Source organism: Mesoplodon densirostris, chromosome 7 (genome assembly GCF_025265405.1).
Source record: "Mesoplodon densirostris isolate mMesDen1 chromosome 7, mMesDen1 primary haplotype, whole genome shotgun sequence".
Classification (NCBI taxonomy): domain Eukaryota; kingdom Metazoa; phylum Chordata; class Mammalia; order Artiodactyla; family Ziphiidae; genus Mesoplodon; species Mesoplodon densirostris.
In genome coordinates, this window is record NC_082667.1 from 31943989 (window position 1) to 31971233 (window position 27245).

At 41.0% G+C, this 27245-nt stretch overlaps 1 protein-coding gene across 2 annotated transcripts in view; it reads left to right on the plus strand.

The window, feature by feature from the left end:
- Window positions 1-492: 492 nt before the first annotated feature.
- The window catches only part of CCDC34 (coiled-coil domain containing 34), a 44447-nt gene continuing 17694 nt past the window's right edge, over window positions 493-27245 (plus strand). For both annotated transcript variants that reach the window (XM_060104134.1, XM_060104135.1), the window contains exons 1-3: window positions 493-877; window positions 6172-6307; window positions 20392-20499. In XM_060104134.1, coding sequence (XP_059960117.1) covers window positions 645-877; window positions 6172-6307; window positions 20392-20499 — 477 coding nt within the window. In that variant the 5' untranslated portion in view covers window positions 493-644. The remainder of the gene's footprint in view (window positions 878-6171; window positions 6308-20391; window positions 20500-27245) is intronic.

Consider the following 27245-nt stretch of genomic DNA (forward strand, 5'->3'; position numbering starts at 1 on the left):
CTACCAAAAACAATGAAAGATTGTACCAAAAGTGCATTCTTAGATACACCTCTAAACTTAAAGTTCGCCCCCCCCACCCCCTAAAATACGGCCGTGTGTGGCCGTGTGCTGAGAGAAATCACGGCTGATCCTTGTAACACTGACCTTGTAATGATACGGGCTTAGTTTTGGCTCCTGCTTTCCCCCCCAAAAAGTATCTGCCTTACTCAGTGATAGCACATTTCCTGTACCGAATGAACACACAGCAAACAAGGGACGGGCCCTCCAAGCTGTCAGCCGGGAGCGGAGCGCGGGGTTAAATCAGAAGAAGCAGCGCAGGTCCAGGCCGGGGAGGAGGGAGGGCTGCCAAAAGACGGCAGGGCGAAGGAAGCCACCGTCTACAGGGCTGGACAAAGCCCAGGCGGCCTCCACGCGTCGCCATGGCAGCGCGAAGTCAGAGCCCGCCCGGATTGGCCGTGCCGCCGCGCGCGGGGCCTGGTGGGAGAGCACGTCCCCGCCGCCGCCGCCGCCCTGCCGGTTTGAAGTTGGCGGGCCCTATGTGGGCTGTGGGGTGGTAGGGTGTTGTTTCGCCGCTTCCCGACTCCCAGTTCTTGGCCGACTGCAGGTCCAGGCCTCGGCCCTCCTCGGGCTTCTTCTCCGTCCTCATGGCGGGCGCCCGGGGGCAGGGACTAGAGGCGGTGGAGGTGTGCTCGCTGTCGCCGCCGCTGAGCTGCGGCTATTCCACCATGTCGCTGTTGTCTCCCCTCGGCCACCAGAGCTTCCCGTTTGACGACGACGACGGTGACGGGGAGGAGGAGGTAGATGTGGACGAAGATGCTCATGACTCAGAGGCCAAGGTGGAGAGCCTGAGAGGAATGGAGTTACAGGGGTGCTCCAGGTAAACCCGAGGCCGCCGGCCGATACAGCCCCTCTCAAGATTCCTTAGACCCTTCTAAGTACTTTCCTCTGGCGGCCAAACACCCTCTTGTCTTCCCTCTCAAAGGCTGCACGGGCACCTGCATCCACAGGTGCTGCTGCTTTGGGCCGGTTCTTACACATGACCACAGATTTATCATCGTTCTTAATCCTTTTTTCCTGAGAATGTGATGATTACTATAGTCTCGCTCCCCAGAGAAACGCACCTAGTCTTAAACATAAAATTTTGCTACAATTTCAGGAGTTTTATGAAAACTCAGAAAACAGATTGGGGACACTGGAACTCTTGTCCAAACCCTTAACACCAAAATGTAGTTTATTGCACCTTAGTGATACCTGGAGCTATTTTGAAAAAAATCTGATTGTCAGTGAAGTATGTTGTAGTAAGCAGTATACTTTTTATGTCATAGATTAAGAGCTGAAGCTTGGAGGCTAGCAATGTCAACTTCAGCATCCAGAGACAATGTTGGGTCTGCTCTGAGCACTTAACAGTAGAAAAGAAGTCACTGAATCAGAGAATGTTAGAATCAAAGGTATTATTAAAGCCATCTTAATTTATTTATTTCTGCAGTTCATTTGGCAAACATTTAGTTTGTGCCATATGGGGCCCATAAACAAGATAGGCATTGTCTCTACTCTCATGGAATTAAAGCCTACATCCAGCCACTCATTTTACAGATAACAAAACTGGCTCCGAATACAAGTAAAAAGTCTAATTCAAAGGCATACACCTAGTTATTAGCAAAGCTGGGCCTAGTCCCAAGGTATATTGATCATGTTTTTTCTTCCCTATGCTATGTGCCTATTGCTGGATATAAAGAAATAGGAGCAAAGGGCCTATCCCTGCAGGAATATCTTTTTCTGGGACAGACTTAGTGATGCAGGTCCATTCTGAGGTAGGCTCATTATGTCATCTAAAGGAAGCATTTACAAGTTTCTGATGGTCAAGCTGCATAGGGCACAATACAGGAGATCTAAGACATACAGACCAAAGAACCCATGCTTTATGTGCAAGCAACCAGTTTAACCCCTTTGCTATAAGACATGCATACACAGAGTGAGTAAATGGAATATGGAACCATATGAAGTGACTCACATACACAGTTACAACAGTGAGTCTCTTAAGAATGAGAAGTAAACATTAGTACTTTGGTAGGAATGGAGGTCAGTAAAAGTAATCAAGCAAGCCACTTGCCCAGACTGGTTGTAACAAGAAAGTTTCAGGAGTCCATTTTCATGTGGGCCTTTGTACAGATTCTTCAGGATTGAGTTGGTCTCAGTGATTTTTAAAATAAATATCAAGGCTTTGGAAAATACCTTCTAAGCCTAATGTGGACAGTTTAGCAACCCAAGGAATGATGGCCATCAAAACTACAGCTCAGCTACTGAGACCTTGCATTAGCTTCCAAGAGCCAAAGCCCTGACCAAATGGAGCTCATTACAAGAGGAGCCAGTCATATTTATGTCAAACCTTAACCAGAGCCCGAATGAGCTGGTAACACCCCAGGGCCATAGCTGCCTTCCTTATCACAGTTCATCCCCTCTGAATCAAGGCAATAGGTAAGATGTGGTCTGGAGAGAATGCAGGAATTGTCAGGCCTGTGTGTGGCAAGTGTCAGATGCTTATTAGGTGTTCAATAAACATATGCTGAAGGAATGCCTATTTCCCACTTCCTAGAGAACAGATAGTTGTGGTGATTGTTTTCAAATGCTTTAGAAAACCCAGCACTTCTTTTCAGGAAAGAGAAGTGTTTAGAACATTTCCTTATTCCTCCTCCTTACTTCTCATCTTTAATTGGTGTCCTGACAGTTTGGGGGTGATGGGATGAAGAGGGCAGGTGCCTGAGCTGTAGCAGTGAGCATCCTCTTGTGGACCAGAGCGTGGAATTTTATGCCTTTTTTTTTTTTCTTCCCATCCTTCACCTGCCACAGGGATCAACTGTGGCAAAACTAATAAGGTGAGGCTTTCTTTTTTTTTTTTTTTTTTTTCTTTTTGCATTATGTGGGCCTCTCACTGTTGTGGCCTCTCCCGTTGCGGAGCACAGGCTCCGGATGCGCAGGCCCAGCGGCCATGGCTCACGGGCCCAGCCGCTCCGCGGCATATGGGATCCTCCCAGACCGGGGCACGAACCCGTATCCCCTGCATCGGCAGGCGGACTCTTAACCACTTGTGCCACCAGGGAGGCCCTGGTGAGGCTTTCTTGGGATAGACTCAGGCATCAGCTGCACATGATGGGGTTGAGCTGCAGGTATTTTCGGTGTATAGAGCTGTGCTTAGAGGACGCGCTGACCTTCAGGTGTGTTGGATAGCACTGAGGTAAAGCTCACAGGTGACTTCAGACAAGATAATGAGAAATATTTTCCTGGAGTCTTTTATAATATGCATTGGGCCTGCTGTTTGTTCAGCTTTATCCTGGAAACCCATTAGGAAACCCGTGCCTTAATAAACGTCTTGGTCATAAACAGCTGCTTATCAAGCCTCTCTTGAGTATGAGTAGAGCTGTAGTATATATGCCACACATTTTTTTTTTTTTGCGGTAGGCGGGCCTCTCACTGTTGTGGCCTCTCCGGCTGCGGAGCACAGGCTCCGGATGCACAGGCTCAGCGGCCATGGCTCACGGGCCCAGCCGCTTCACTATGCCACACATTTTGAATATATTTTTTAAAACTGATGAGGCAAGAAATGTAATATTTAAAGTGTCGTTTTATTTTATTTATTTATTTATTTTTTGCGGTACGAGGGCCTCTCACTGCTGTGGCCTCTCCCGTTGCGGAGCACAGGCTCCGGACGCGCAGGCTCAGCGGCCATGGCTCACGGGCCCAGTCGCTCCGCGGCATGTGGGATCTTCCCAGACCGGGGCACGAATCCGTGTCCCCTGCATCGGCAGGCGGACTCTCAACCACTGCGCCACCAGGGAAGCCCTACGGTGTCATTTTAAAAAGAAAACACTCATCTCACTGATTTCTTCTTTCACCAAACATCTCTTAGGAGCCTACTATATTCTAGGCCCTAAGCTAGACTCTTGAAATAAAAAATGAGTTAAGACATGTTTTCCGTCTGTTAGGAATTCATGGTTTCTGGTAGAGATGGACAAGTGACAGAAAGCCTAAGGCACTTAGTCCAGATTTTTTGCAGAATGAGGCAATAAAGATTAAAACCTGAGCTAAATCTTAAAGGGAGAGCAGGAATTAGCTATACTCCTCCTAGCAGTACTAACTGACACGTCCCAAATGCTTACCGAGTGCCCGGAACCAAGTGCTTTAGTGTGGATCGTTTGTGCCACAGTACCTGTGAGGTAGCCACTACTGTTTTCTCCACTTAACAGATGAGAAACGAGGCTTAAAGAGGTTTAAAAATGTACATAACTAGGAAGCAGCAGGTAGAGATTCACCCAAATGTTTTACTCCCAAATCTAAACTCTTACTTTGGCCGTGTGTGGAGGTGGAGGAAAAGAATTTCAGAATTTTAAGCAAAGCTGCAGAGCACAAGCGCGTGGCATATTCATCAACGTGCCTAAGTTCAATAAGACTGAAACGCAGAGTCCAGATCAGCTATTGGTGGAAGAAGAGGCTGGAAGCTAAGCAGGGCCGATTCATGGGTGTCAGGCTATGGAGTGTGGATTTCATCCTATGGGCAGAGGAGCACTGAAGAATTTTGAGATGGGGAGTGACATGTCGGACGGATGCATTCGAAGGATGAATCTGGCAACAGTGGAGAATAGTTTGAAATGGAGGGAGAAAGGCCGGTTATGACCAGACAGCAGTTGTGAGGTTGTAGAAGAGAAGAATGGCTTGAGAAAACTGAAAGAAGTAAAATAGACAGGGTGGGGCGATTATATGGGTGTGGGACCTAGAGGTACCAAATGTGGACGGGAAGCTGGAGTCAAAAGATCTGGCTTCTGGCTTGGCTAACTGGGTGGGTGTTGGTACTCTTCACCGAGGTAGGGTTATAAGAGGAGGAGTAAGATTCTTCTTTATGGGGAGGGTAGTGAGTGGGTGGTAGATGATTCGACTCATTTTAGCCTGGTTGAGTTTGGTATTTAAGTGGAGCTGTCTATCGGATGGTTGAAAATGAAAGTTTGGAGCTGAAGAGCAAGGTCTAGCCTGGAATGCCCGATCCAGGCCTCATCAGCACCTAGTGACAGTGGAAGCTACGGGAGGGCGAGGTGGTGCTCTGCAAGACTGAGAAGGAAAGATCTAGGAAATAAATGACACATCAACAGTGTCCCTTTCCCACTAGAATACAAATTCCATAATGACCCGGATGAATGAAGAAACAGCAGAAAAAAACAAGTAAATGGAAGCTACAAGGCAGAAAAAGCTGAGCATGGCAGTGGACGAGGCAATTGGTTGCCTGAAGCAGGAATGTTAGAGACAAAGAGGGGCTGAGTCTATAATAATGTAGTGTTTTGAGCTGCCTCGGGTCCTGAACAAGCTTTCTTTCCATGGGTGCTCATGGTTCCGCTTTTCCTGCTTTATGGGGCTTGTGTATCTGGCCAAGGCCCTGTGTTCTTTATGTATGTATGTACTCACAGTACTTCTCCTCCCCTCTTCTTTTGAGCTTGAGTGAGTGCTTACTTTTCCACATACCCAGAAGAGACAGACTGACAGAGGTTCGTGGTGGAGACTATGGTAGGAGGTAACCCAACTCTGGGGAGCTGTGGACACCCTATCTGAGAACTGGCAAAAGGGAGTCCACCAAAACATGAAAGAATACAAGGACCATATATTTTTGATACCTATTTATTTCAAAACAATTTCAAACTTACAGAAAAGTTGAGAGTGTAAAGAACTCTGTCTACCCCTCACACCAAAACCTTAATTGTTACCACATTAGCTTTACCATCCGTGCTGTGTAGGTATGTATTCTTCCCTTCGTGAAGTATTTAAAGGAGGAAAAGGGAAAACTCTGCTCCAGGATCTGGTTAGAAATATGTGTTGTAATTAGCAGTCCAGATATAAGATGTTTAAGAATAAAAAAAAATTGTTGTAATTGAGGCAAATGGACTGGGTGTGATTTTAGAACATGAGAGAATTCAAAGGCAGTCTGAAGGGTAAACTAATACAAACATTGGACTTTCTGTTCATGGTTTTTCAAGTGTATATTTATGATTAATTCAGCATATTTATATATAAAAATCACAGTATTGTAAATATGTTGTGGAATTCTGCTTTCATTGTACAGCTAAGTGATTTTGACTGCTAAGCCAAAGAGTTTTGAGTACAAGTGCTGTAGTATCCTCTCTTTTGCAATAGTGTGGTTGCATCCGAAGATAACCAAGAAGAACAGAAACAGGTGCAGTTACCAGAAAGCAGCCTGACACCGTGGGAAGTGTGGTTTGTTGGCAAAGAAAAAGTAGAACGTGACCGTCTGCAACGGAAGGCTCTAGAGGTAAAACCTGACAGTATTCTTTCTACTTAATCCATGAGCTCACAAAGTAGAGCTGCTGTCAAAATTAAAATGTTAGTGTTATTATCCCTCACAACAGACTTCTTGCATTTTCTTGTATCAGTTTGCTATATTGATATTAATAACTTACTGGAGAAATAGTACATGTTCATTATAAGAACATTTGGAAAATACAGCTAAGCATAATTAGGAAAATGAAAATCTCTAATCTTGTCCCCTGAAGATAATTATTGTTTGTTTCTGTTTTTTTTTTTAAATAAATTTATTTATTTTTGGCTGCAATGAGTCTTCGTTGCTGCACTTGGGCTTTTTCTAGTCATGGTAAGCGGGGGCTACTCTTTGTTGCAGTGCGCAGGCTTCTCATTGCGGTGGCTTCTCTTGTTGCGGATGGAGCATGGGTTCTAGGCGTGCAGGCTTCAGTAGTTGTGGCATGCGGGCTCTAGAGCGCAGGCTCAGTAGTTGTGGTGCACGGGCTTAGTTGTTCCGCGGCATGTGGGATCTTCCCGGACCAGGCCTCGAACCTGTGTCCCCTGCATTGGCAGGCAGACTCCCAACCACTGCGCCACCAGGGAATTCCCCATAACTATTGTTAATATTATGGCATATAGCCTTCCACATTTTCTTCTATGTAAATTTTAAAAAACATGTGCAAATGTATATTCGTATAGTGTCACCATATGTACATTTAACTAAAGTCAGCTGCATATACTTGGTAAAATTTTTAAGAGAAATAAAAATTAAAGTAGAGGCTGGAAATCTATCCCCATATCACTCAGAGCATGTGCCCCGGAGTGAGTTTGTGCTGGGAGATGGGAATCTTCTGGGCTTTCAGGTTTTTTCAGTTTCTCTTTGCCTCCCTGCCTCACTTGTGGACATTTTTGTATTTGTGATTCTCTCTGAACTCTGTCCAAACATCAAAAAATAGTTTGAGATACATTTTCATATGAATCCGTCATTCTTTGAACTCTTATCATTTGCTGTTTAGAACATAGCAGCCAAATAGATTTGGATAGTTTGGCATCCTCCAGTATCTAGACCAACTGAATTCTCTCTGTCCAGACACAGAAACCAGGTAGATTTGAGTGGTGAGGGATATGTCTTGTTTTTAATAAATAGGATCACTCTTTTGTAACCTGCTTTTTTCTGCTTATTGCATTATTAATATGTTTCTGTATCATTAAATATTTTATAGCATCATTTAAAAATGGCTAAGATTATTAAAATATATTTAGAATGTATTGAATATATAATAGAATATAGTTAACCAGTTCACTATTGTTGCATATTTAAGTTTATTCTAATCTATTACTATCCCTGTTACTATAAAATCCTTGGAATTGAAACTTCACCCTCCATGATCTTCTTGGAGTAAATTTTCCATTTCAGTTTTGAAACTAGTTGTTCTTTCTGTGATGGCTTTCTAGCCAGGTAGGCAGTCTTGGCATGATTCAAATGATTGTAGAAACCAGTACATTCTGCAAGTTCCCTATTGCAATATACGTTGTATTCTAAATACAAATTTATTCCTGGAAAAGTACACAGTAGTACTTGTTTCTACTTAGAAGGGCACAGGACTTGAGAAAGACCTTATGGTTTGATGTCAGGCAGGCTTATTTAAACTTTTACACTTCCATTTCCTCATCTCTACAGTAAGGATAAAATAATGCTATCTGGTCACAGGGTTTTTTAGAGCAGCGGTCCCCAGGCTTTTTGGCACCAGGAGCCAGTTTCATGGAAGACAGTTTTTCCAGGGATTTGGGGGTGGGGGGGATGGTTCAGGCGGTAATGCAAGCGATGGGGAGCGGCAGATGAAGCTTTGCTCACTTGCCCACCACTCACCTCCTGCTGTGCGGCCCAGTTCCTAACAGGCTGCAGACCAGTACTAGTCCACAGCCCGGGGGTTGGGGGACCCCTGTTTTAGAGGATTAAATAAGACAAATTATAAAGATGGCTGGTGTTTTTATTGGTATTGTTATTGATATCATTGCTAGTCACAGTCTTTTTCTTTCTCTTTTTTATTGAATTATGGTTGATTTACAATGTTGTATTAGTTTCAGATGTATAGCAATCTGATTCAGTTTTATATATACATATGCACACATATATATACACAGTTTCAGATTCTTTTCCATTATAGGTTATTACAAGATATTGAATATAGTTCCCTGTGCTATAGAGTAAATCCTTGTTGCTTATGTATTTTATATACAGTAGTGTGTATCTGTTAATTCCAAACTCCTAATTTTCCCTTTCCCCATCTTTCCCCTTTGGTAACCATAAGTTTGTTTTCTATGTCTGTGAGTCTATTTCTGCTTTGTAAATTCATTCATTTGTACCATTTTTTTTAGATTCCACATATAAGTGATATCATATGATACTTATCTTTCTCAGTCTGACTTACTTCACTTAGTCTGATAATTTCTAGGTCCATCCATGTTGCTACAAATGGCATTATTTCATTCATTTTTATGGCTGAGTAATATTTCAATGTGTGTGTGTGTGTGTGTATACACGTGTGTGTGTGTATGTGTATATATATATATATATACATATATATATATATATATATACATATATATATATATATATATATATATATATATATATATATATCCCACATCTTTTTTATCCATTCATCTGTTGATGAACATTTAGGTTGCTTCCATGTCTTGGCTATTTGAAATAGTGGTGCTGTGAACATTGGGATGCATGTGTCTTTTCAAATAAGAGTTTTCATCTGTTCTGAATATATACCCAGGAGTGGAATTGTTGGATCATACGGTAACTCAATTTTTAATTTTTTAAGGAACCTCCATACTGTTCTCCCTAATGGGTACACCAATTTACATTCCCACCAACAGTGTAGGAGGGTTCCTTTTCCTCCTCACCCTCTCCAGCATTTATTATTTGTAGATTTTTTGATGATGGCCGTTCTGACCAGAATGAGATGATACTTTATTGTAGTTTTGATTTGCATTTCTCTGTAATTAGCGATGTTGAGCATCTTTTCATGTGCCTGTGGGCCATCTGTATGTCTTTGGAGAAATGTCTATTTACGTTTTCTGCCTATTTTTTGACTCTGTTGTTTCTTTTTTTTGATATTAAGCTGTATGAGCTTTTTGTATATTTTGGAAATTAATCCCTTGTTCATTGTATCATTTGCAAATATTTTCTCCCATTCCGTAGGTTGTCTTTTCTTTTTGTTTATGGTTTCCTTTGCTGTGTGTATAAGCTTTTAAGTTTAATTAGGTCCCATTTATTTGTTTTTGCTTTTGTTTCCATTACTATAAAAGACAGATCCAAAAAAATATTGCTGCAGTTTATGTCAAAGAGTGTTCTGCCTATGTTTTCCTCTAAGAGTTTTATAGTATCTGGCTTTACATTTCGGGCTTTAATCCTTTTTGAGTTTATTTTTGTATATGGTGTTAGAGAACAGTCTAATATTATTCATTTACATGTAGCTATCCAGCTTTCCCAGCACCACTTATTGAAGAGACTGTTTTTTCTCCATTGTATATTCTTGCCTGTTTTGTCAAAGATTAATTGACCATAGGTGCGTGGGTTTATTTCTGGGCTTTCTATCCTGTTCCATTGAACTATATTTCTGTTTTTTGCACCAATACCATACTGTTTTGATTACTGTAGCTTTGTAGTATAGCCTGAAGTCAGGGAGCCAGATTTCCTCTTGCACTGTTTTTCTTTCTCAGGACTGCTACTGGGGTCTTTTGGCTATTTGGGGTCTTTTGTATTTCCTTACAAGTTTTAAGATTCTTTTGTTCTAGTTCTATGAAAAATGCCATTGGTAATTTGATAGGGATTACATTGAATCTGTAGATTGCCTTGGGTAGTGTAGTCATTTAGACAATATTGATCCTTTCAATCCAGGAACATGGTATATCTTTCCATCTGTGTGTGTCATCTTCGGTTTCTTTCATCAGGGTCTTATAGTTTTCTGAGTACAGGTCTTTTGGCTCCTTAGGTAGGTTTATTCCTAGGTATTTTATTCTTTTTGATGTGATGGTAAATGGAATTGTTTCCTTAATTTCTCTTTCTTTTTCATTGTTAGTGTATAGACATGCAGCAGATTTCTGTGTATTAATTTTGTATCCTGCAATTTAATAAATTCATTGATGAGCTCTAGTAGTTTTCTGGTAGCATCATTAGGATTTTCTATGTGTAGTATCATGTCATCTGCAAACAGCGACAGTTTTACTTCTTCTTTTCCAATTTGGATTCCTCTTATTTCTTTTTCTTCTCTGATTGCTGTGGCTGGGACTTCCAGAACTATGCTGAATAAAAGTGGCGACGTGGACATCATTGTCTTGTTCCTAAATCCTAGAAGAAATGCTTTCAGCTTTTCACCATTGAGTATGATGTTAGCTGTGGGTTTATCATATATGACCTTTAGTTTGTTGAGGTAGGTTCCCTCTAAGCCCACTTTCTGAAGAGTTTTTATCATAAATGGGTGTACAATTTTGTCAAATGTTTTTTCTGCCTCTATTGAGATGGTGATATGGTTGTTAGTCTTCAATTTGTTAATGTGGTGTATCACACTGATTGATTTGTGGATATTGAAGAATCCTTGCATCCCTGGGATAAATCCCACTTGATCATGGTGTATGATCCTTTTAATGTATTGTTGGATTCTGTTTGCTAGTATTTTGTTGAGGATTTTTGCATCTATGTTCATCAGTGATATTGGCCTGTAATTTTCTTTTTTTGTGGTATCATTGTCTGGTTTTGGTATCAGGGTGATGGTGGCCTCATAGAATGAGTTTGGGAGTGCTCCTTTCTCTCCAGTTTTCTTTGGAATAGCTTCAGAAGGATAAGTGTTAACTCTTCTCTAAATGTTTTATAAAATTCACCTGTGAAGTCATCTGGTCCGGACTTCTGTTTGTTGGGAAGTTTTTTTTTTTTTTCGGTACGCAGGCCTCTCACTGTTGTGGCCTCTCCCATTGCGGAGCACAGGCTCTGGACATGCAGGCTCAGCGACCTTGGCTCATGGGCCCAGCCGCTCCGCGGCATGTGGGATCCTCCCGGACCGGGGCATGAACCTGCGTCCCCTGCATCGGCAGGCGGATTCTCAACCACTGCGCCACCACGGAAGTCCTGTTGGGAATTTTTTAATCACAGTTTCAGTACTTGTGACTGGTCTGTTCGTATTTTCTATTTCTTCTGGTTCAGTCCTGGAAGATTGCACCTTTCTAAGAGTTTGTCCGTTTCTTCTAGGTTGTCCATTTATTGACATATAGCTGCTTGTAGTAGTAGTCTCTTATGATCCTTTGTATTTCTGTGGTGTCAGTTGTAACTTCTCATTATCATTTCTAATTTTATTAATTTCAGCCCTCTCCCTTTTTTTCTTGATGAGTCTGGCTAATGGTTTATCAATTTTGTTTATCTTTTCAAAGAACCAGTTTTTACTTTCATTGATCTTTTCTATTGTTTTCTTTGTGTCTATTTCATTTATTTCTACTCTGGTCTTTATGATTTCTTTCCTTCTACTAACTTTGGGTTTTGTTTGTTCTTTCTCTAGTTGCTTTAGGTGTAAGGTTAGGTTGTTTACTTGAGATTTTCTTGTTTCCTGAAGTAAATTTGTATTGACATAAACTTTCCTCTTAGAACTGCTTTTGTTACGTCTCAAAGCTTTCGGATCATTGCGTTTTCATTTTCGTTTGTCTCTAAGTTTTTTTCTTTATTTCCACTTTGATTTCTTCAGTGATCTATGTTTAGTAACATATTGCTTAGCCTCCACATGTTTGTGTTTTTTACACTTTTTTTCTTGCAGTTGATTTCTCATCTCATAGTGTTGCGCTCAGAAAAGATGATTGATATGATTTCAGCTTTCTTAAATTTACCAAGGTTTGCTTTGTGGCCCAGCATGTGATCTGTCCTGGAGAATGTTCCATGTGCACTTGAGAAAAATATGTGGTCTGCTGCTCTTGATGGAACGTTCTATAAATATCAATTAAGTCTATCTGGTCTAAAGTGTCATTTAAGGCCTGTGTTTCCTTACTGATTTTCTGTCTGGATGATCTGTTCAGTGATGTAAGTGGGATTTTAAAGTCCCCCACTATTATTGTGTTACTGTTGATTTCTCCTTTTATGGCTGTTACCAGTTGCCTTATATATTGTGGTGCTCCTGTGTTGGGTGCATATATATTTACCATTGTTATATCTTCTTCGTGGATTGATCCCTTGACCATTATGTAGTGTCCTTGTCTCTTGTAACAGTCTTTATCTTAAAGTCTATTTTGTCTGGTATGAGTTTTGCTACTACAGCTTTTTTTTGATTTCCATTTGCATGGAATACCTTTTTCCATCCCCTCACTTTTAATATGTGTCCCTAGATCTGAAGTGGGTCTCTTGTAGACAGCACATATATGGGTCTTGTTTTTGTATGCATTCAGCCAGTCTATATCTTTTGGTTGGAGAATTTAGTTCATCTACATTTAATGTAATTATCGATATGTATGTTCTTCTTGCCATCTTGTTAATTGTTTAGGATTTGTTTTTGTAGGTTTTTTCTTCCATTTCTCTTTTGTTCTCTTCCACTGATTTGATGACTATCTTTAGAGGTGTGTTTGGTTACTTTTTCTATTTTGTGTGTGTATCTATTGTAGATTTTTTGTTGGTGGTTCCCATGAGGCTTTGATATAGCATTCTGTCTGTATACACAAGGTTTAAGTTGCTGGTCTCTTAATTTCAAATGCATTTCAAATATCTTGCATTTGTAATTTGTTCTCACGATTGCTGGTTTTGATATCATGTTTGTGTGTGGATATTTTCCTACCTTTACTGTATGTTTGCCTTTACCAGGGAGCTTTTTCATTTTGTAATTTTCTTGTTTCTAGTTGTGGCCTTTTTTTTCGCCTAGAGAAGTTTCTTTTACATTTGTTGTAACACTGGTTTGGTGGTGCTGAATTCTTTTAGCTTTTGCTTGTCTGAAAAGTTTTTGATTTCTCCATCTAATCTGAATGAGAGCCTTGCTGAGTAGAGCATTCTTGGTTGTAGGTTCTTCCCTTTCATCACTTTAAATATATCATGCCACTCCCTTCTGGCCTGCAGAATTTCTGCTGAAAACTCAGTGGATAGCCTTAAGGGAGTTCCCTTGTATGTTATTTGTTGCTTTTCCCTTGCTGCTTTTAATATTCTCTCTTTATCTTTATTTTTTGTCATTTTGGTTACAGTGTGTCTTGGTGTGTTCCTCTTTAGGTTCATCTTGTATGGGACACTGTGCTACTTGGCCTTGGGTAACATTTTCCTTTCCCAGGTTAGGGAAGTTTTCAGCTATTATGTCTTTAAATATTTTCTCTGGCCCTTTCTCTCTCTCTTATCCTTCTGTCACCCCTATATTGAAAATATTTGTATGCTTGATGTTGTCTCAGATGTCTCTTATACTGTCCTCATTTCTTTTCATTCTGTTTTCTCTTCAGTGGCAGTGATTTCTACTACTCTATCTTCCAGCTCACTGATCTGTTCTTCTGCCTCATTTAGTCTACTATTGATTCCTTCTAGGGTATTTTTTCATTTCAGGTATTGTATTCATCTCTGTTTGGCTGTTCTTTATATTTTCTAACTCTTTGTTAAAAACTTCTAAGTTCTCACTCTGGCATCCATTCTCCTCTCAAGTTCTTTCCTCATCTTTATGATCATTACTCTTTTTTTTTTTTTTTTTTGTGGTACGCGGGCCTCTCACTGCTGTGGCCTCTCCTGTTGCGGAGCACAGGCTCCGGACGCACAGACTCAGCAGCCATGGCTCACAGGCTCAGCCGCTCCGTGGCATGTGGGATCTTCCCGGACCGGGGCACGAACCCGTGTCCCCTGCATCGCCAGGCGGACTCTCAACCACTGCGCCACCAGGGAAGCCCTATGATCATTACTCTTAACTCTTTCTCGGGTAGATTGCCTATCTCCACTTCACTTCATTCTTTTGGGGTTTTATCTTGTTCCTTCATCTGGAACATATTCATTTGCTGTCTCTGTTGGTATTTGTATTTTTATGTATGTGGCAGGGTAGTTACCTTTCTCGACCTTGCAGAAGTAGTCTTCTATAGGAGACGTCCTATGTGTTCCAGCAGTGCACTCCTGTCTTGTCACCCAAGCTATATGCCTGCACAGGTCCTTCTGTTCTGGCAGGCTGACTGTGTGGGTGGTCTAGTAGGCTTGGTTGGCCACTAGTCTGTTTGGTTGCCAGGCACTGCCTTGTGTGGATGCTGCTGGCTGTTGTTTAGTGGAGCCTGGTCGTGAGGCAGCTTTTGCAGAACCTTAGCGGGTCCTGGGGGTAGTGCTGGCTCACTGGTGGCTGGAGTCAGGATCCTGAAGACTCTGGAGTGTTGCCCACCTACTGGCAGGTGAAGCCAGATCCTGGGGTTAGTGCAGGACTACTGGCAGACAGAGCTGGGTCCTGGAGCCTGGCTTCAGGGCCCAGGGATACCAGAGCTTGTTTTACATCTGGTGTTGGGGGGCTGGTTCCTGACACAGTTGGGTATGGGGTTTAAGGTGTCCCAAAGGTTACGTTAGCCTGCTAGTGGGCAGGGCCAGGGCCCAGGCAGTCCCAGGGTAGGGTCTGGCTTGCTGTTGCTGGACTCAGTGTGCGACCTGTGGTATTGTAGTTTTCTTGCTTCTGGTCTGGCCCCTGGTGGATGAGGTGGTCCAGAGGCTTGTGCAGGCTTCCTGGTGGGAAGGACCTGTGCCTGCCCACTCGTGGGTAGAGCTGGGTCTTGGCCCTCTGATGGGGAAAGCTGTGTTTAGGGCCTTGTCTGTAGGTGGCTGTTTGTTCAGGAAGTCTTTAGGCAGCCTGTCTGTTGGTAGGTGAGTCTGTGTCTCTGTTCAGTTAGTTGTTTGGCCGGGAGCATCCCAGCACTGGCACCTACAGGGTTTTGGGTGGGTCCAGGTCTCGGTGATAGTGAGCTAAGATGGCAGCCTCCATCAGCTCACATAGCTGAATGCCCTCAAATGTGTCTGTCACCAGTGTCCATGTCCCCAGGGTGAGTCACAGCCACCTCATGCCTCCCTAGGAGACTCTCCAAGACCAGTAGGTAGGTCTGACCCAGGCTCCTATCAAATTACTGCTTTTGCCCTGGGTCCCAGTATGCATAATATTTTGTATGCACCCTTTACGTTTGAAATCTCTTTTCCCCCAATGCTGTGGGGCTCCTGAAGTTAAGACCTGCTGACCTTCAAAGCCAAATGCTCTGGGGACTCATATTCCCAGTGCTGGACCCCAGGGCTGGGGAGCCTTACCTGGGGCTCAGAACTGTCATTCCTGTGGGAGAGCCTTTGTAGTTTCTTTTTTTTTTTTTTTTTTTTTTTTGCAGTATGTAGGCCTCTCAGTGTTGTGGCCTCTCCCGTTGCGGAGCACAGGCTCCAGACGTGCAGGCTCAGCGGCCATGGCTCACGGGCCTAGCTGCTCCGTGGCATGTGGGATCTTCCCAGACCGGGTCACGAACCCGTGTCCCCTGCATTGGCAGGCGGAGTCTCAACCACTGCGCCACCAGGGAAGCCCTGCAGTGTATTTGTTCTCTACTTTGTGGGTTGCCCACCCTTGGGGGTAATGTGAGTCTGTCCCTCCTACCTGTCATTGTGGTTCCTTCTTTATGTCTTTAGTGGTAGAAGATCTTTTCTGGTAGGTTCCAGTCTTTTTCATTGATTGTTGTTCTGTAGATAGTTGTGATTTTTTTGTTGTGCTTGTGAGGAGGTGAGCTCAGGGTCTCTCTCCTCCATCGTCTTTGTCACTCTCTTTGGTCATAGCCTTCTAAATACTTTTACATTTATTTTCAGAATTAGTGTGTTGTTGAGACCCCAGACTCTTACTTCTCTTACTTCAGCCTCAAGTTTTAACATTACTAATTCCATTATTTAGTTTAGTAACTTTCAAAATATTTGTTCACAGTGAGAAATCTACTTTGCTTCATGTCACACACAAATGCATACATATATGTAATGCCTGCTTACATATGTATCTGAAATATCTTAATTTTGTGCAGAACCTGGCAATATTCTATTTTATTCTAATTTTTCTTTTCTTTTCTTTCTTTTTTTAAAGGCTAGTCATAACCCAGACATTGGTTTTAGACTCACAGTTTGCAAAACACTGATCTAGTGAATCAGTGGTTTTGTGGAGCTCAGTTTATGGTATTTAGCTTTATCTCTAGCCTCACTAGAAGTCACTTGTTACACTAAGAAAAGGAGGATCACTTCAAGTCATTTTTAGAGTCAGCATTACAATAAAGTTAATTAAATTACACTAAATTATAAGGAACCCTGGGCTTTGGAGTAACATGGAACTAGGCTCAAATTCTAGTCTTGCTGTTCTAAATCTGTGATCTTGGAAAAGTTACTTAACTTCTCTGAGCCTCAGTCTCTTCATCTATAAGCCAGATGTTAGAGAGGCAGTAGTAGAGAGGTTAAAAGCATAAATTCTTGAGTTGTACATCCTGGATTCAAAACTGAGACCTTGGATCTTTAACCTCTCTCTGCCTGGATTATCAGTGAAAGGGGAGAATAACATTCACCTCATAGTGTTCTGGGGACTAAGTGAACAGTAGGATGTGGCCTAATATATAGGAAGCACTTAGTAAAAGTTAATTGTTGTTACGTGTTAAAGGAGATGATAGTAACTACTGAAGATTTATTTTGAGAACAGATTAAAATAATGAATATAAAGTCCCTACCTCAATGATTAAGCAGGTAGCAGAGTATAATTGAATGATTTAAACCTTTTCATATATTTAGTAGTTGGACATTTCTTATATCTATGTCATTACTTAACTCTGAAGCAGTTAAAATATTTTAGCATGAGTCTTAACCATATCAGTTATGCCAGGGATATCATAACATATGGGTAAACTACTCACTTTGGTATAAACTTATTTTGAGCTATTGCGGTATTCACATTTTTTTCATGCCTTTCCCTTTGTTTTATTTTCTAAGTCATGTTTTCCTTATTTTCTGTCCTTATTTACTGTATTCTCTAACTTATTTATAAATCATATCATTAAAAGCACAGATTTTTAACCACAAGGAACAATTCATCTCAGATCCCTATTAAAACATAAGGGCCAGAGAGTAGCTTTGCCAAGGTTTTTTCAGTTAGTGGCAAAGCTGGGACTGGATCCTAGTTTTTTTGACTTCCAATTCAATAAATGTTTTTTTCTACAATACCAAGATGCATTTTAGAAATAAAGGGATCAGACTTAGTATTTAATTTTAAATTTACCCTGGCTTTCTTATATTCTTCCTTGAAATCTTGAAGGAAAATTTAAAGGTAATTGGGTCATTAAAAAGATCATCCCCTGTCATAAATTTGATTTCAGCAACATTTAGATTTGTTTCAGATATCCCTGTAAGATTGAGTTAAAAATTATTTTAACTCATCAAAATTATGCTTACAATTTTTTTTACATTTGTAACTATGTTGTGATAAAATGTGGTAAATATTGAACATTAGTATTGTGAAAAGCTAGCATATTGGTTTTGTAGGGCATGTAAATTTTACTTATATTTTTATTATTTAAAAAAATTCTTTAGCAGACTGCCTTAAATTCTCTATGGCCTTTGGGTAATTTTAATTTTTAACATTTGCTTTAACATTTTAGTATCGTCTATTCTAAATTATAAAAATTATCTAATTTGTGAATAATTCAGGTGCTTTTTTTTTTTTCACCATCATGCTTTGGACTTTGATTCATTCATCAGCCCTTAATGAAGGAATGGGGCAGGATATAGAGTTGGTGGAACTGAGATATTGAGTTTTTCTGATTGTTACCTTTAGGGTAAAACTTTCTTTGTAAGTCAGCAAAAGCTATTGAAATTAAAAATGCATGTTTAGGATCCTCTTTAGATGTTGGTTTTCTATAATCAAGTGTTTACTCTGTGGGAAGATATATAATTCTGTTGAAATTCAGTGGTGTACCAGAAGATGACATAGGGGCCTTGAGAGAGAAGACTCTAGCTGTGTCTGGAAGAGGCTGGCCTTGGTGGCAAAAAGATGGAGGCATTTAAGGTGGGAAATTCTGAGGGGGGCCAGCCTTGGCAGGGAGGGTTGTTTCTCAGAATGTGATGTATATTCTGAGGTTGCAAATCACTTGAACAGACATCCTGAGATTAGAGCACTGTTTGGGTCAGTGGTAGCATTTTCTAGGTACTTTTGACCCTTCCTTCATCTTTAAGTCTTATGTCAGCATTAACTAAAATTTGTGAACCATAAAATAGGAATACAATGTCTGATTTTTTTTCTGACTTTTGAGTTTAATTATATGAAGAATTTTAAAGGGTACATAAATGTAACCAGTCCTATCTTTAGTTGTATATTTAAATAATTTTCTTGACGATCAAATTTAGGACTTCTTTGGAAAATGTGGTTGTCAAATCTATATCTAGTCTGTCATGCACATGCACTTCCCCCTTGTTTCGTGACACTAGTCCAGACTTTTGTCCCCTTCCAACTCATGTACTGTGGCAACCTCCTAGTCAGTCTCCCTCATAATAGTTCTGATCCCTTCAAATGCAGTTTTCAACCTTTATCATTAAGAGTTTTAAATTATCCCTTTTGCCATGTATTCCTGCTTCATAGTGCTTAATTTACTCTGCCTGTCTCAAAAGACCTTTTTCCATCTAGTTAGTACCACAGTCTGACTTTCTAGTCACCTCCCCTCCCCATTCTAGTTAACCATCTCTTCACTGTTCCTCTCATGGTGCTCATTTTTTTACTACCCTGGACCATACTCTTTCTCCTCCCATCTTCCCTTCCTTTCCATTACCTTTTCTGAGCTCTTATTCTACACAGTATCTCACAATGCAGCACTTCATTATTTTGTGTATACGGAGTTAGATTACATCAGAGACTTCTGGAATTTCATCCCTGCATCTCAGTTCTTGCTATCTTTATAGTAAGTGCTCCATTTAAAAAAAAAAAAGTATTAAGTGAATAATCAAGGGATAGCAGCTGCAGAGGTAATGAAGAGTCCTTTTAAAACCAAGATGGATATTTTACTTTGGGGGGATGGGGGGAGTATAGTGTTTAAAAGTTGGAAGACTCTGAATGAGTGAGGGAAGCTATTTCCGATGCAGCAGAATTCTAGGATGAGAGATCACGGAAGACAGGTATCCTTAGACCAGTTGTTCTCAAGTACACAAGATATGTTCTCGGTGTCAAGTTTTATCTTCATTTCATTTAACACAGTAGAATTGTCTGAGAGTTGAAAAATTGTCTTTCTCACTGCCACCCATGCTGAGGTCCTTGGGAAAGGGAGGCATGGGGATGAGGAGTGAGGTCCAGTGGAAGATGACATATAAAAGTATCCAATTTCTGGTATCTAAGGAGAGAGAAGAAAAATAACCAGTAATTATGGTAGTAGAGTCCTAGGAGTCTAGTTTGAACAGCATTCTCAACTAATGCAGTAATTTAACTGATGAGTGACAGAGTGGTGGCATTCAGCTTGTAGTTTTATTTGGTCATACTTTCCACATTCTTTCTCCTGAGGAAATGCCCAAACGTGTAGATTCGAGTGACAGCAAGGCAGTTAAATAATCTAGGATATGAATGTGGTTTTGTTTTACACTCCAGCAGCTATAAAATCAGCAAAGAAAAATCTGGATCCTTTTTTCCCCTACATTTCTTCTTTGGTGTAACTCTGAATTAAAAGTTTAATTTAGGGATTATTTAATTCCTACCCTTTATCTTCATCAAGAATCTAGAAGCTTTTTATAACTGTAAAAAAGTTGCAATTTTCTTGAGCGTCTGCCAGTAGTGTACAGTGATGCCAAAATTTATGTGTGGGAAAGTTGATTTCAATGAGGGTAATTCAGCTGAAGTTTAGTCTAAGAAACTAGTGTTTTGCTGCCAAGCAATTATTTGCATTTCTAGAAAATGACTTACACTTTTTACCAATGCCTTCCTTTCATCATAGACTAGTTGCTTAAGTTAGTTATTGTCACTAGTGGTATATTTTCTATAAAGGAAACTATATTCTTGTTTAATTTGGTTAACCTCAGACATTTTAAAAAAGTGTGTGAGGTTGAGTACTTCTATTAAATGTTGCCTTTTGCTTGAATAAAATCCACAGGAATTAAATCAACAGCTAGAGAAAAAGAAAGAAGTGGAAAAACGTGAAAAGAGAAAGATAATTGCTGAAGAAAAGCACAAGGAATGGGTTCAGAAAAAGAATGAACAGGTAAGGAGAAAAATGTGTGCCCACATACTGATGTCTCCTTTGCAAAGTCTTCTTCCTGTTACTCCTTGTCATTACCTATGTTTTCTCATTTTCTCTTAGATTCTTTCTTTCTTCTCTGACCGGATTTTTTTTTTCCTCCCCTCAGGGACATTTATCAAATCTTTTGCCCTTTGCTCTCTGCTTCTCTCCCTTCTCCCTCATGTGGCTTCCACTCGTATCTGACTGCAGGTAGTCATGAAGTTTGTATCTCCAGACCTGACCTCCCAGAGCCTTGGATTTTCATCTGTTAGGTTGGTAGGGACCTCTGGACCTGCAAATCTAAAACAACCCATTTTTATCCATTCTCCTCTGATAGAACCATCATTCTGACTCCTTGATTTCTGATATTAGTACTACTATCATCTCAATCACCTAGGCATAATCAGAATTCTTTTGTTTCTAATCATCCTCGCCTTTTCTTTACAGTCACCACTCTCCTGTTTGTGATCTCTTCCTGTCAGGTCTCATTACATTTTTCAACTTATTCATTGTTTATTTCCCCATACTGAAATGTAAGCCCCATAAGGGCAGGGATTTCTGCCTCTTTTGTTCAGTTATCCAGCAGCTAGATCAGTACCTGATGCTTAAAAATGCCCCGAAATATGACTTCATCCTCTGTGTCCTTGCCAGACTAATCTTGCCAAAAAGTCAAGTGTCATCCCTCAGTTCAAAATATATCTTTCATGATTCCCCACTGTCCTCTGAATAACATTTGAACTGTTCTAGCCTGGTTGGTCAAATACCTTCTACTCTCTGCTCTCCGAGCCACGTCTCCTTCCACCTGTGCTGCCCTTCATTCCATACTGTCAGCTTCGGACTGGCATCTTTGGGGAGCACACTCAGGATAAGCATGGCCCATCTTCTTGGAGTATTAGTGTTGCTGGAAATTTTTGAAAGGAAAAATGTTAGTTTTATGTTAAAGCAAGCACAGATATTTAATAGAGTAGAACATAAATTTTATATTATTTTTAAAATACACAGTAGATTTCAAAGAAATCTTGGGCTTTGGACTGTACTCCCCAGCCCCTAGGAATATATGTTCATGAGAAGTTTTGAGAACACTTCTGTGTCTCACTTACTTTTTTTTTTTTTTTTATGGTATCTCTTCAGTATGGGATCTCATCACATTTTCCACCCTACCTTTCCTTTTATTATCCAACTCAAAGTATTTACTACATGAAGCATTCGCTGATCACATGCTGGAAATTCTTTTCTTCTCTGAGTCCTTGTTTAATTTGTATCACTTTATACAAAATACAATGCAGTATAGATATACTTTGTTGCTAGTTGTATTATGCACGTTTTTACTTCCCTTGTAAGTTTTTTCTTTTTTTAATAAATTTATTTTTTGCTGCATTGGGTCTTAGTTGCTGTGCGCAGGCTTTTCTCTAGTTGTGGTTCACAGGGGCTACTCTTTGTTGTGGTGGCAGGCTTCTCATTGCAGTGGCTTCTCGTTGTGGAGCACGGGCTCTAGGCATGCGGGCTTCAGTAGTTGTGGCTCATGGAATCTAGAGCACAGGCTCAGTAGTTGTGGCGCACGGGCTTAGTTGCTCCGTGGCATGTGGGATCTTCCCGGACCAGGGCTCAAACCCATGTCCCCTGCATTGGCAGGTGGAGTCTCAACCACTGCACCACCAGGGAAGCCCCCCTTGTAATTTTAAGACTCTTAAGGATAGGAGCTATTTGGTTTTTGTGTTTTTTTGAAGAGTTATTTTTTGTATTACTTTTTATCCATTACAAGATCTAACTAGCAATGCTTTGTAATATAGTAAGCATTTGTTTTTGGAATAAATGAGTGAATGAATAAATGTATCATTTTCCTTTCAGTTTTAATATAGTCTTGTATTAGATCTCAAATTAGAAATGTAAAAAAATATCTTGTCACTTTGTTTTCTGTTGTGATTTTTTTACACATTTAGAATGGTACTGCTTTTATTATTAATATCCAATTTTATGAATTCAGTCAAATGTTTAAGTTGTAAGACAAAAGTTTTAAATTACTTCTAACTTTTGGGTCCTAAATATTATTGAATGTAATGCCTAGTGGTATTAATAATAGTACTTAGTAAATAATTCCAATAAATTGAAGATGACATAGCTTTCTTCATCAAAGTATTATAAGAAGGAAATTGGCTAGGCATGTGTATGTTATAACCATAAATATATTTGTTCTTTACTTCAGAAGTAAATTTTTTTTTTAAGTTTGCTACATCCCATAATACAAGAAAGAGTTCTTTGTGAATAAATGCCAAAATCAAAATAAGCCTGGGTGACTACAACCAAGCTTTGAGTGATACTTTTTTGAAATTTATAGCTAGAAAATAAAAGTTTTGCATGTATTGAATAGTATGCTCTCTCCTCTAAAAGCTTCTCTTATCTTCTGGCTCCATTAAGCTCATTTTACCATGCTAATCAAACATAGTTGTTGTTTGTCTAAGAATGTAGAGATGATATATTCTCTGTTTTAATTAGTGGTAGTAGATCTAATCCAATTATTTGAGAAAAAATACTTCTTTCTTTTAGAGGGAAGTGGCTTGCCCTGACATAAATCACTAATTATCGAAAGCATGATTCCATAAGGTTGAGAAGAGTTTAAAAATGAACCTTGAGAAATTTACTTATTCTGCAGAATTCCTGTGCATACTAAGGAATAATTGATCACTCTCTCTTTTTTTTTGCCTTAAGAACTATCAGATTTCTTATTTCAGTCTTGGTTATACTTACCTCTATTTGTAAAGACTGCTCTTCTGGTTCTTCTCTTCCTGTCTGGCATCTAGCTTTTTTCTCTTCTGTTTACATTTCATGGTGTGTGGTCCTCTGCTGCTTCCAGCTTCATTCACATTTTAGATATATCTGTAGCATTATTTTCTCTAAGTCATTTTCACTGTGTTCTATCAAAAAAACAGACAAAAAGAATTTATGTATCCATTAGCAAAGCTAATTTCTTATATTGTGCTATAAATTGTTAAATCCTTTTCAAATAAATGGCTTATCTCATCTGGTACTCTGACGTTTGTGTTGCCATGCTAATTCATTTTTTAGATTTGTTTTTTTTACAGTGTGTTACCACATATTTTGCAAAAGGGCATTTGCCTTCATTGTTTGAGAATTAAAAATAAATTTATTTTTAAACAGTTTTTTTAAACCATGGAACTGCTTTTTTAATGTAAAAAATTAATTCCAATCAGCAAAGTGTATGATTGATAACACTGTCATCAGTGCATCATTCATGCATTCAACATGTTTATTATGTGCCAGATACTATTGAAGGAACCAAAATAGAAATTCAGAAACTTTGAGTAGTCAGTTGGTTTGTTAGTTTCCCTTAGTTTGAAGAAACAAAGGTTCTCTCAGGGCACCATCTTACAAAAAAAGAAAAGATTTATTGTTATCCTCTGTGTGGTACAGCACTGCAGTGCCAGAAAATCTGAAGCCACTTAGTGGCCGGCTACTCTCTCTCAGTACTTCTCTCTGAATGTCTGCTCCGGTCTCCTTTTGCTAACTAAAGGCATTCTGTCCTCTCTTCTGTAGTTTAAATGCTGCAGAGGGCCTGTCTGTCTGATGTTTTAAAATCAACTTCATTGAGCAATAATTTACATACAATAAAACACACCTATTTTAAGTTTGATGAGGTTTGACAAGCTTACGTACCTGTGAAACCAGCATTACAGTCAAGGTAGAGAACATTTCCTTCTCTCCAAATAGTTCCCTTGTGCTCCCTTGCATTCAGCCCCTGCTTCCCACCAACTAACCCCAGCTCTGAGGAAGGATAAGTCTGCTTTCTGTTCCTGTAGATTAGATTTGCCTTTTCTAGAATTTCTTATAGGTAGAATCATTCAATATATATTCCTTTGTGTCAGGCTTCTTTTGTTTTTAAAAATTGCCAATATTTCAGGTATTAAGATTGTTCCTTTTTATTGCTGAGTGATATTCTATTCTATGGACTACCACAAATTGTCTGTCCATTCACTAGTTGATGGATAATTGGGTGGTTTCCAGTTTTGGGATATTATGAATAAAATTCTGTGTCCACTTATGTACAAGTCTTTTTGTGGATACTTGTTTTCATTGCTCTTGGGTAAATGCCTAGGAACTGAATTGCTGGGTTGTATGGTAAGTGTGTGTTTAACTTTAAAAAACAGTTCGGCGGGCCTCCCTGGTGGCGCAGTGGTTGAGAGTCCGCCTGCCGATGCAGGGGATACGGGTTCGTGCCCCGGTCTGGGAGGATCCCATATGCCGCGGAGCGGCTGGGCCCGTGAGCCATGGCCGCTGGGCCTGCGTGTCCAGAGCCTGTGCTCCGCAACGGGAGAGGCCACAACAGTGAGAGGCCCGCATACCGCAAAAAGAAAAAAAAAAAACAGTTCGGCAATTTCTTATAAAATGTTTGTGCCATTTCTACATTCCTGCCACTATTGTCTGAAAGTTCCAAGTGTACCACATCCTTGCCAGATTCTCAGTCTTTTTAATGTTGTCATTCTATTAAGTGTGTAGTAGTATATCATTGTTGTTTTAATTTCCATTTTCGTGAGATCTAATGATATTTACCATCTTTACATAAGCTTATTCTCTTTGTCTGCTAGGGCTGTCATGACAAAATATTGAATACCACAGATTGAGTGGCTTAAACTACAGAAATTTATTTTCTTACAGTTCTGTAAGCTGACAGTCCAACATGAAGGTGTCTGCAAGGTTTGGTTTCTCTTGCAGCTGCTCTCTTTGGATTGCAGATGACTGCCTTCTCTTCATACCCTCACATGGCTTTTTCTGTGTACGTGCCCATCCCTGATGTCTCCTCTTCCTCTTGTAAGGACACCAGTCCTTTTGGATTAGGGCCCCACCTGTATGAACTTGATTACCTCTTTAAAAGTCCTATCTCAAAACACAGTTACAGGCTGGGGGATCAAGATGGTGGAGGAGTAGGACAAGGAGCTCACCTACTCCCACAAAAACATTCAAAACACATCTGCAAATGGAACGATTTGCATAGAACATCTACTGAACGCCAGCAGAAGACCTCAAACTTCTGAAAGGACAAGAAAACATCCAAGTAACTGGGTAGGACAAAAGGAAATAGAAAGGAATCGGGACAGGCCTGTACCGCAGGGAGGGAGCTGTGAAGGAGAAAAGGTTCTCGCACCCTGGGAGTCCCTTCACTGGTGGGGGATCAGCCTGGATGGAGGCGGAGCTTCGGAGCCTAGGAGGAGAGCACAGCAACCGGTTTGCAGAAGGCAAAATGGAGAGTAACCTTCACAGAGGGTCGGCACCACCACCTTGCGTTCTCCAGCCTGAGATGCTCCTCTGTTGATGTGGGTGGGGACTGGGTGCTGAAGCTCAGGCCTCAGAGGTCAGACCCAGAGAAAGGACCAGGGTTGGTTCACAGTCTGCAGAGGCTAGCTTGTGGCAACTGAGGGTATACTCAGAAGAAGCTGGGGCCTGCCAGGAAAGCAAGGTACCACTATTAGGGGCACATGAGGAGAGGGGCAGGACCACCATAAGAGCTTCTTTCCCTGTAAGTGCTCCCAGGCAACGTGACACTGCCTACAGAAGCTCTGAGTGTGGGCTCAAGTTACCACTGCAATCATAGGCAGTTACGGGCCACCACTACGAGATCCGCAAGAAGTTGCCAAGCTCTGCCCACACTTTCCTGGGAGTGCACAAGGGCTGCTGCACCTGCACACCCCATATCAAGGGGATAACAGCCAGCCCATGCTGAGGAAAGAGCAAGCATCCAAACTAAAAGCAGCCCCTTGATTCTGGAAAAGATGGTGGAGTAGAAGGCCTTGAGCTCACCTCCTCTCATGAAAATACCATAATCACAACAAACTGCTGAACAACCATCAACAAAGAAGACTGGAACCTACCAAAAAAGATAGTTTACATTCAAAGACAAAGAAGAAGCCACAATGAGATGGTAGGAGAGCACTTTCATGACATAATCAAATCCCATACCCGCCAGGTGGATGACCCACAGACTGGAAAATAATTATATTGCAGAGATTCTCCCACAAGAGTGAAAATCCTGAGCCCCACTTCAGGCTCCCCAGGCTGAGGGTCTGGCATCAGGAGGAGGAATCCCAGAGCACTTGGCTTTGAAGACCAGTGGGGCTTGAGTGCAGGAGCTCCACAGGACTGGGGGAAACAGAGACTCCACTCCTGGAGGGCACACACAAGGTTTCATGTACACTGGGACCCAGCACAAAGAAGTAATTCCATAGGAGCTTGGGCTGGACTTACCTATGAGTCTTGGAGGGTCTCCTTGGGAGGTTGGGATTGGCTCTGGATCACTATGTGGGGGGCAAGGACACTGGTGGCAGAGGCCCCAGAGAATATTGATTGGCTTGAGCTCTCCCAGAGGTTGCCATTATGGCATCAAGACCTGGCCCTACCCACCAGCCTACAGGCTCCAGTGTGGGAATGCCTTAGGCCAAACAACCAGCAGGATAGGAACACAGCCCCACCCATCAGCAGACAGGCTGCCTAAAGCCGTACTGAGCTTACAGCCACCTCTAAACACACCCTTTGACATGGTCTGCCCACCAGAGGGACAAGACCCAGCTCCACACACCAGTGGGTATGGACCAGTCCCACGAGGAATCCTGCACAAGCCTCAGGACCAAACTCACCTACCTGAAGGCAGACACCAGAAGCAAGAGCTATGATTCTGCAGCCAGTGGAAAGAAGACCACAAACACAGAAAGCTAGACAAA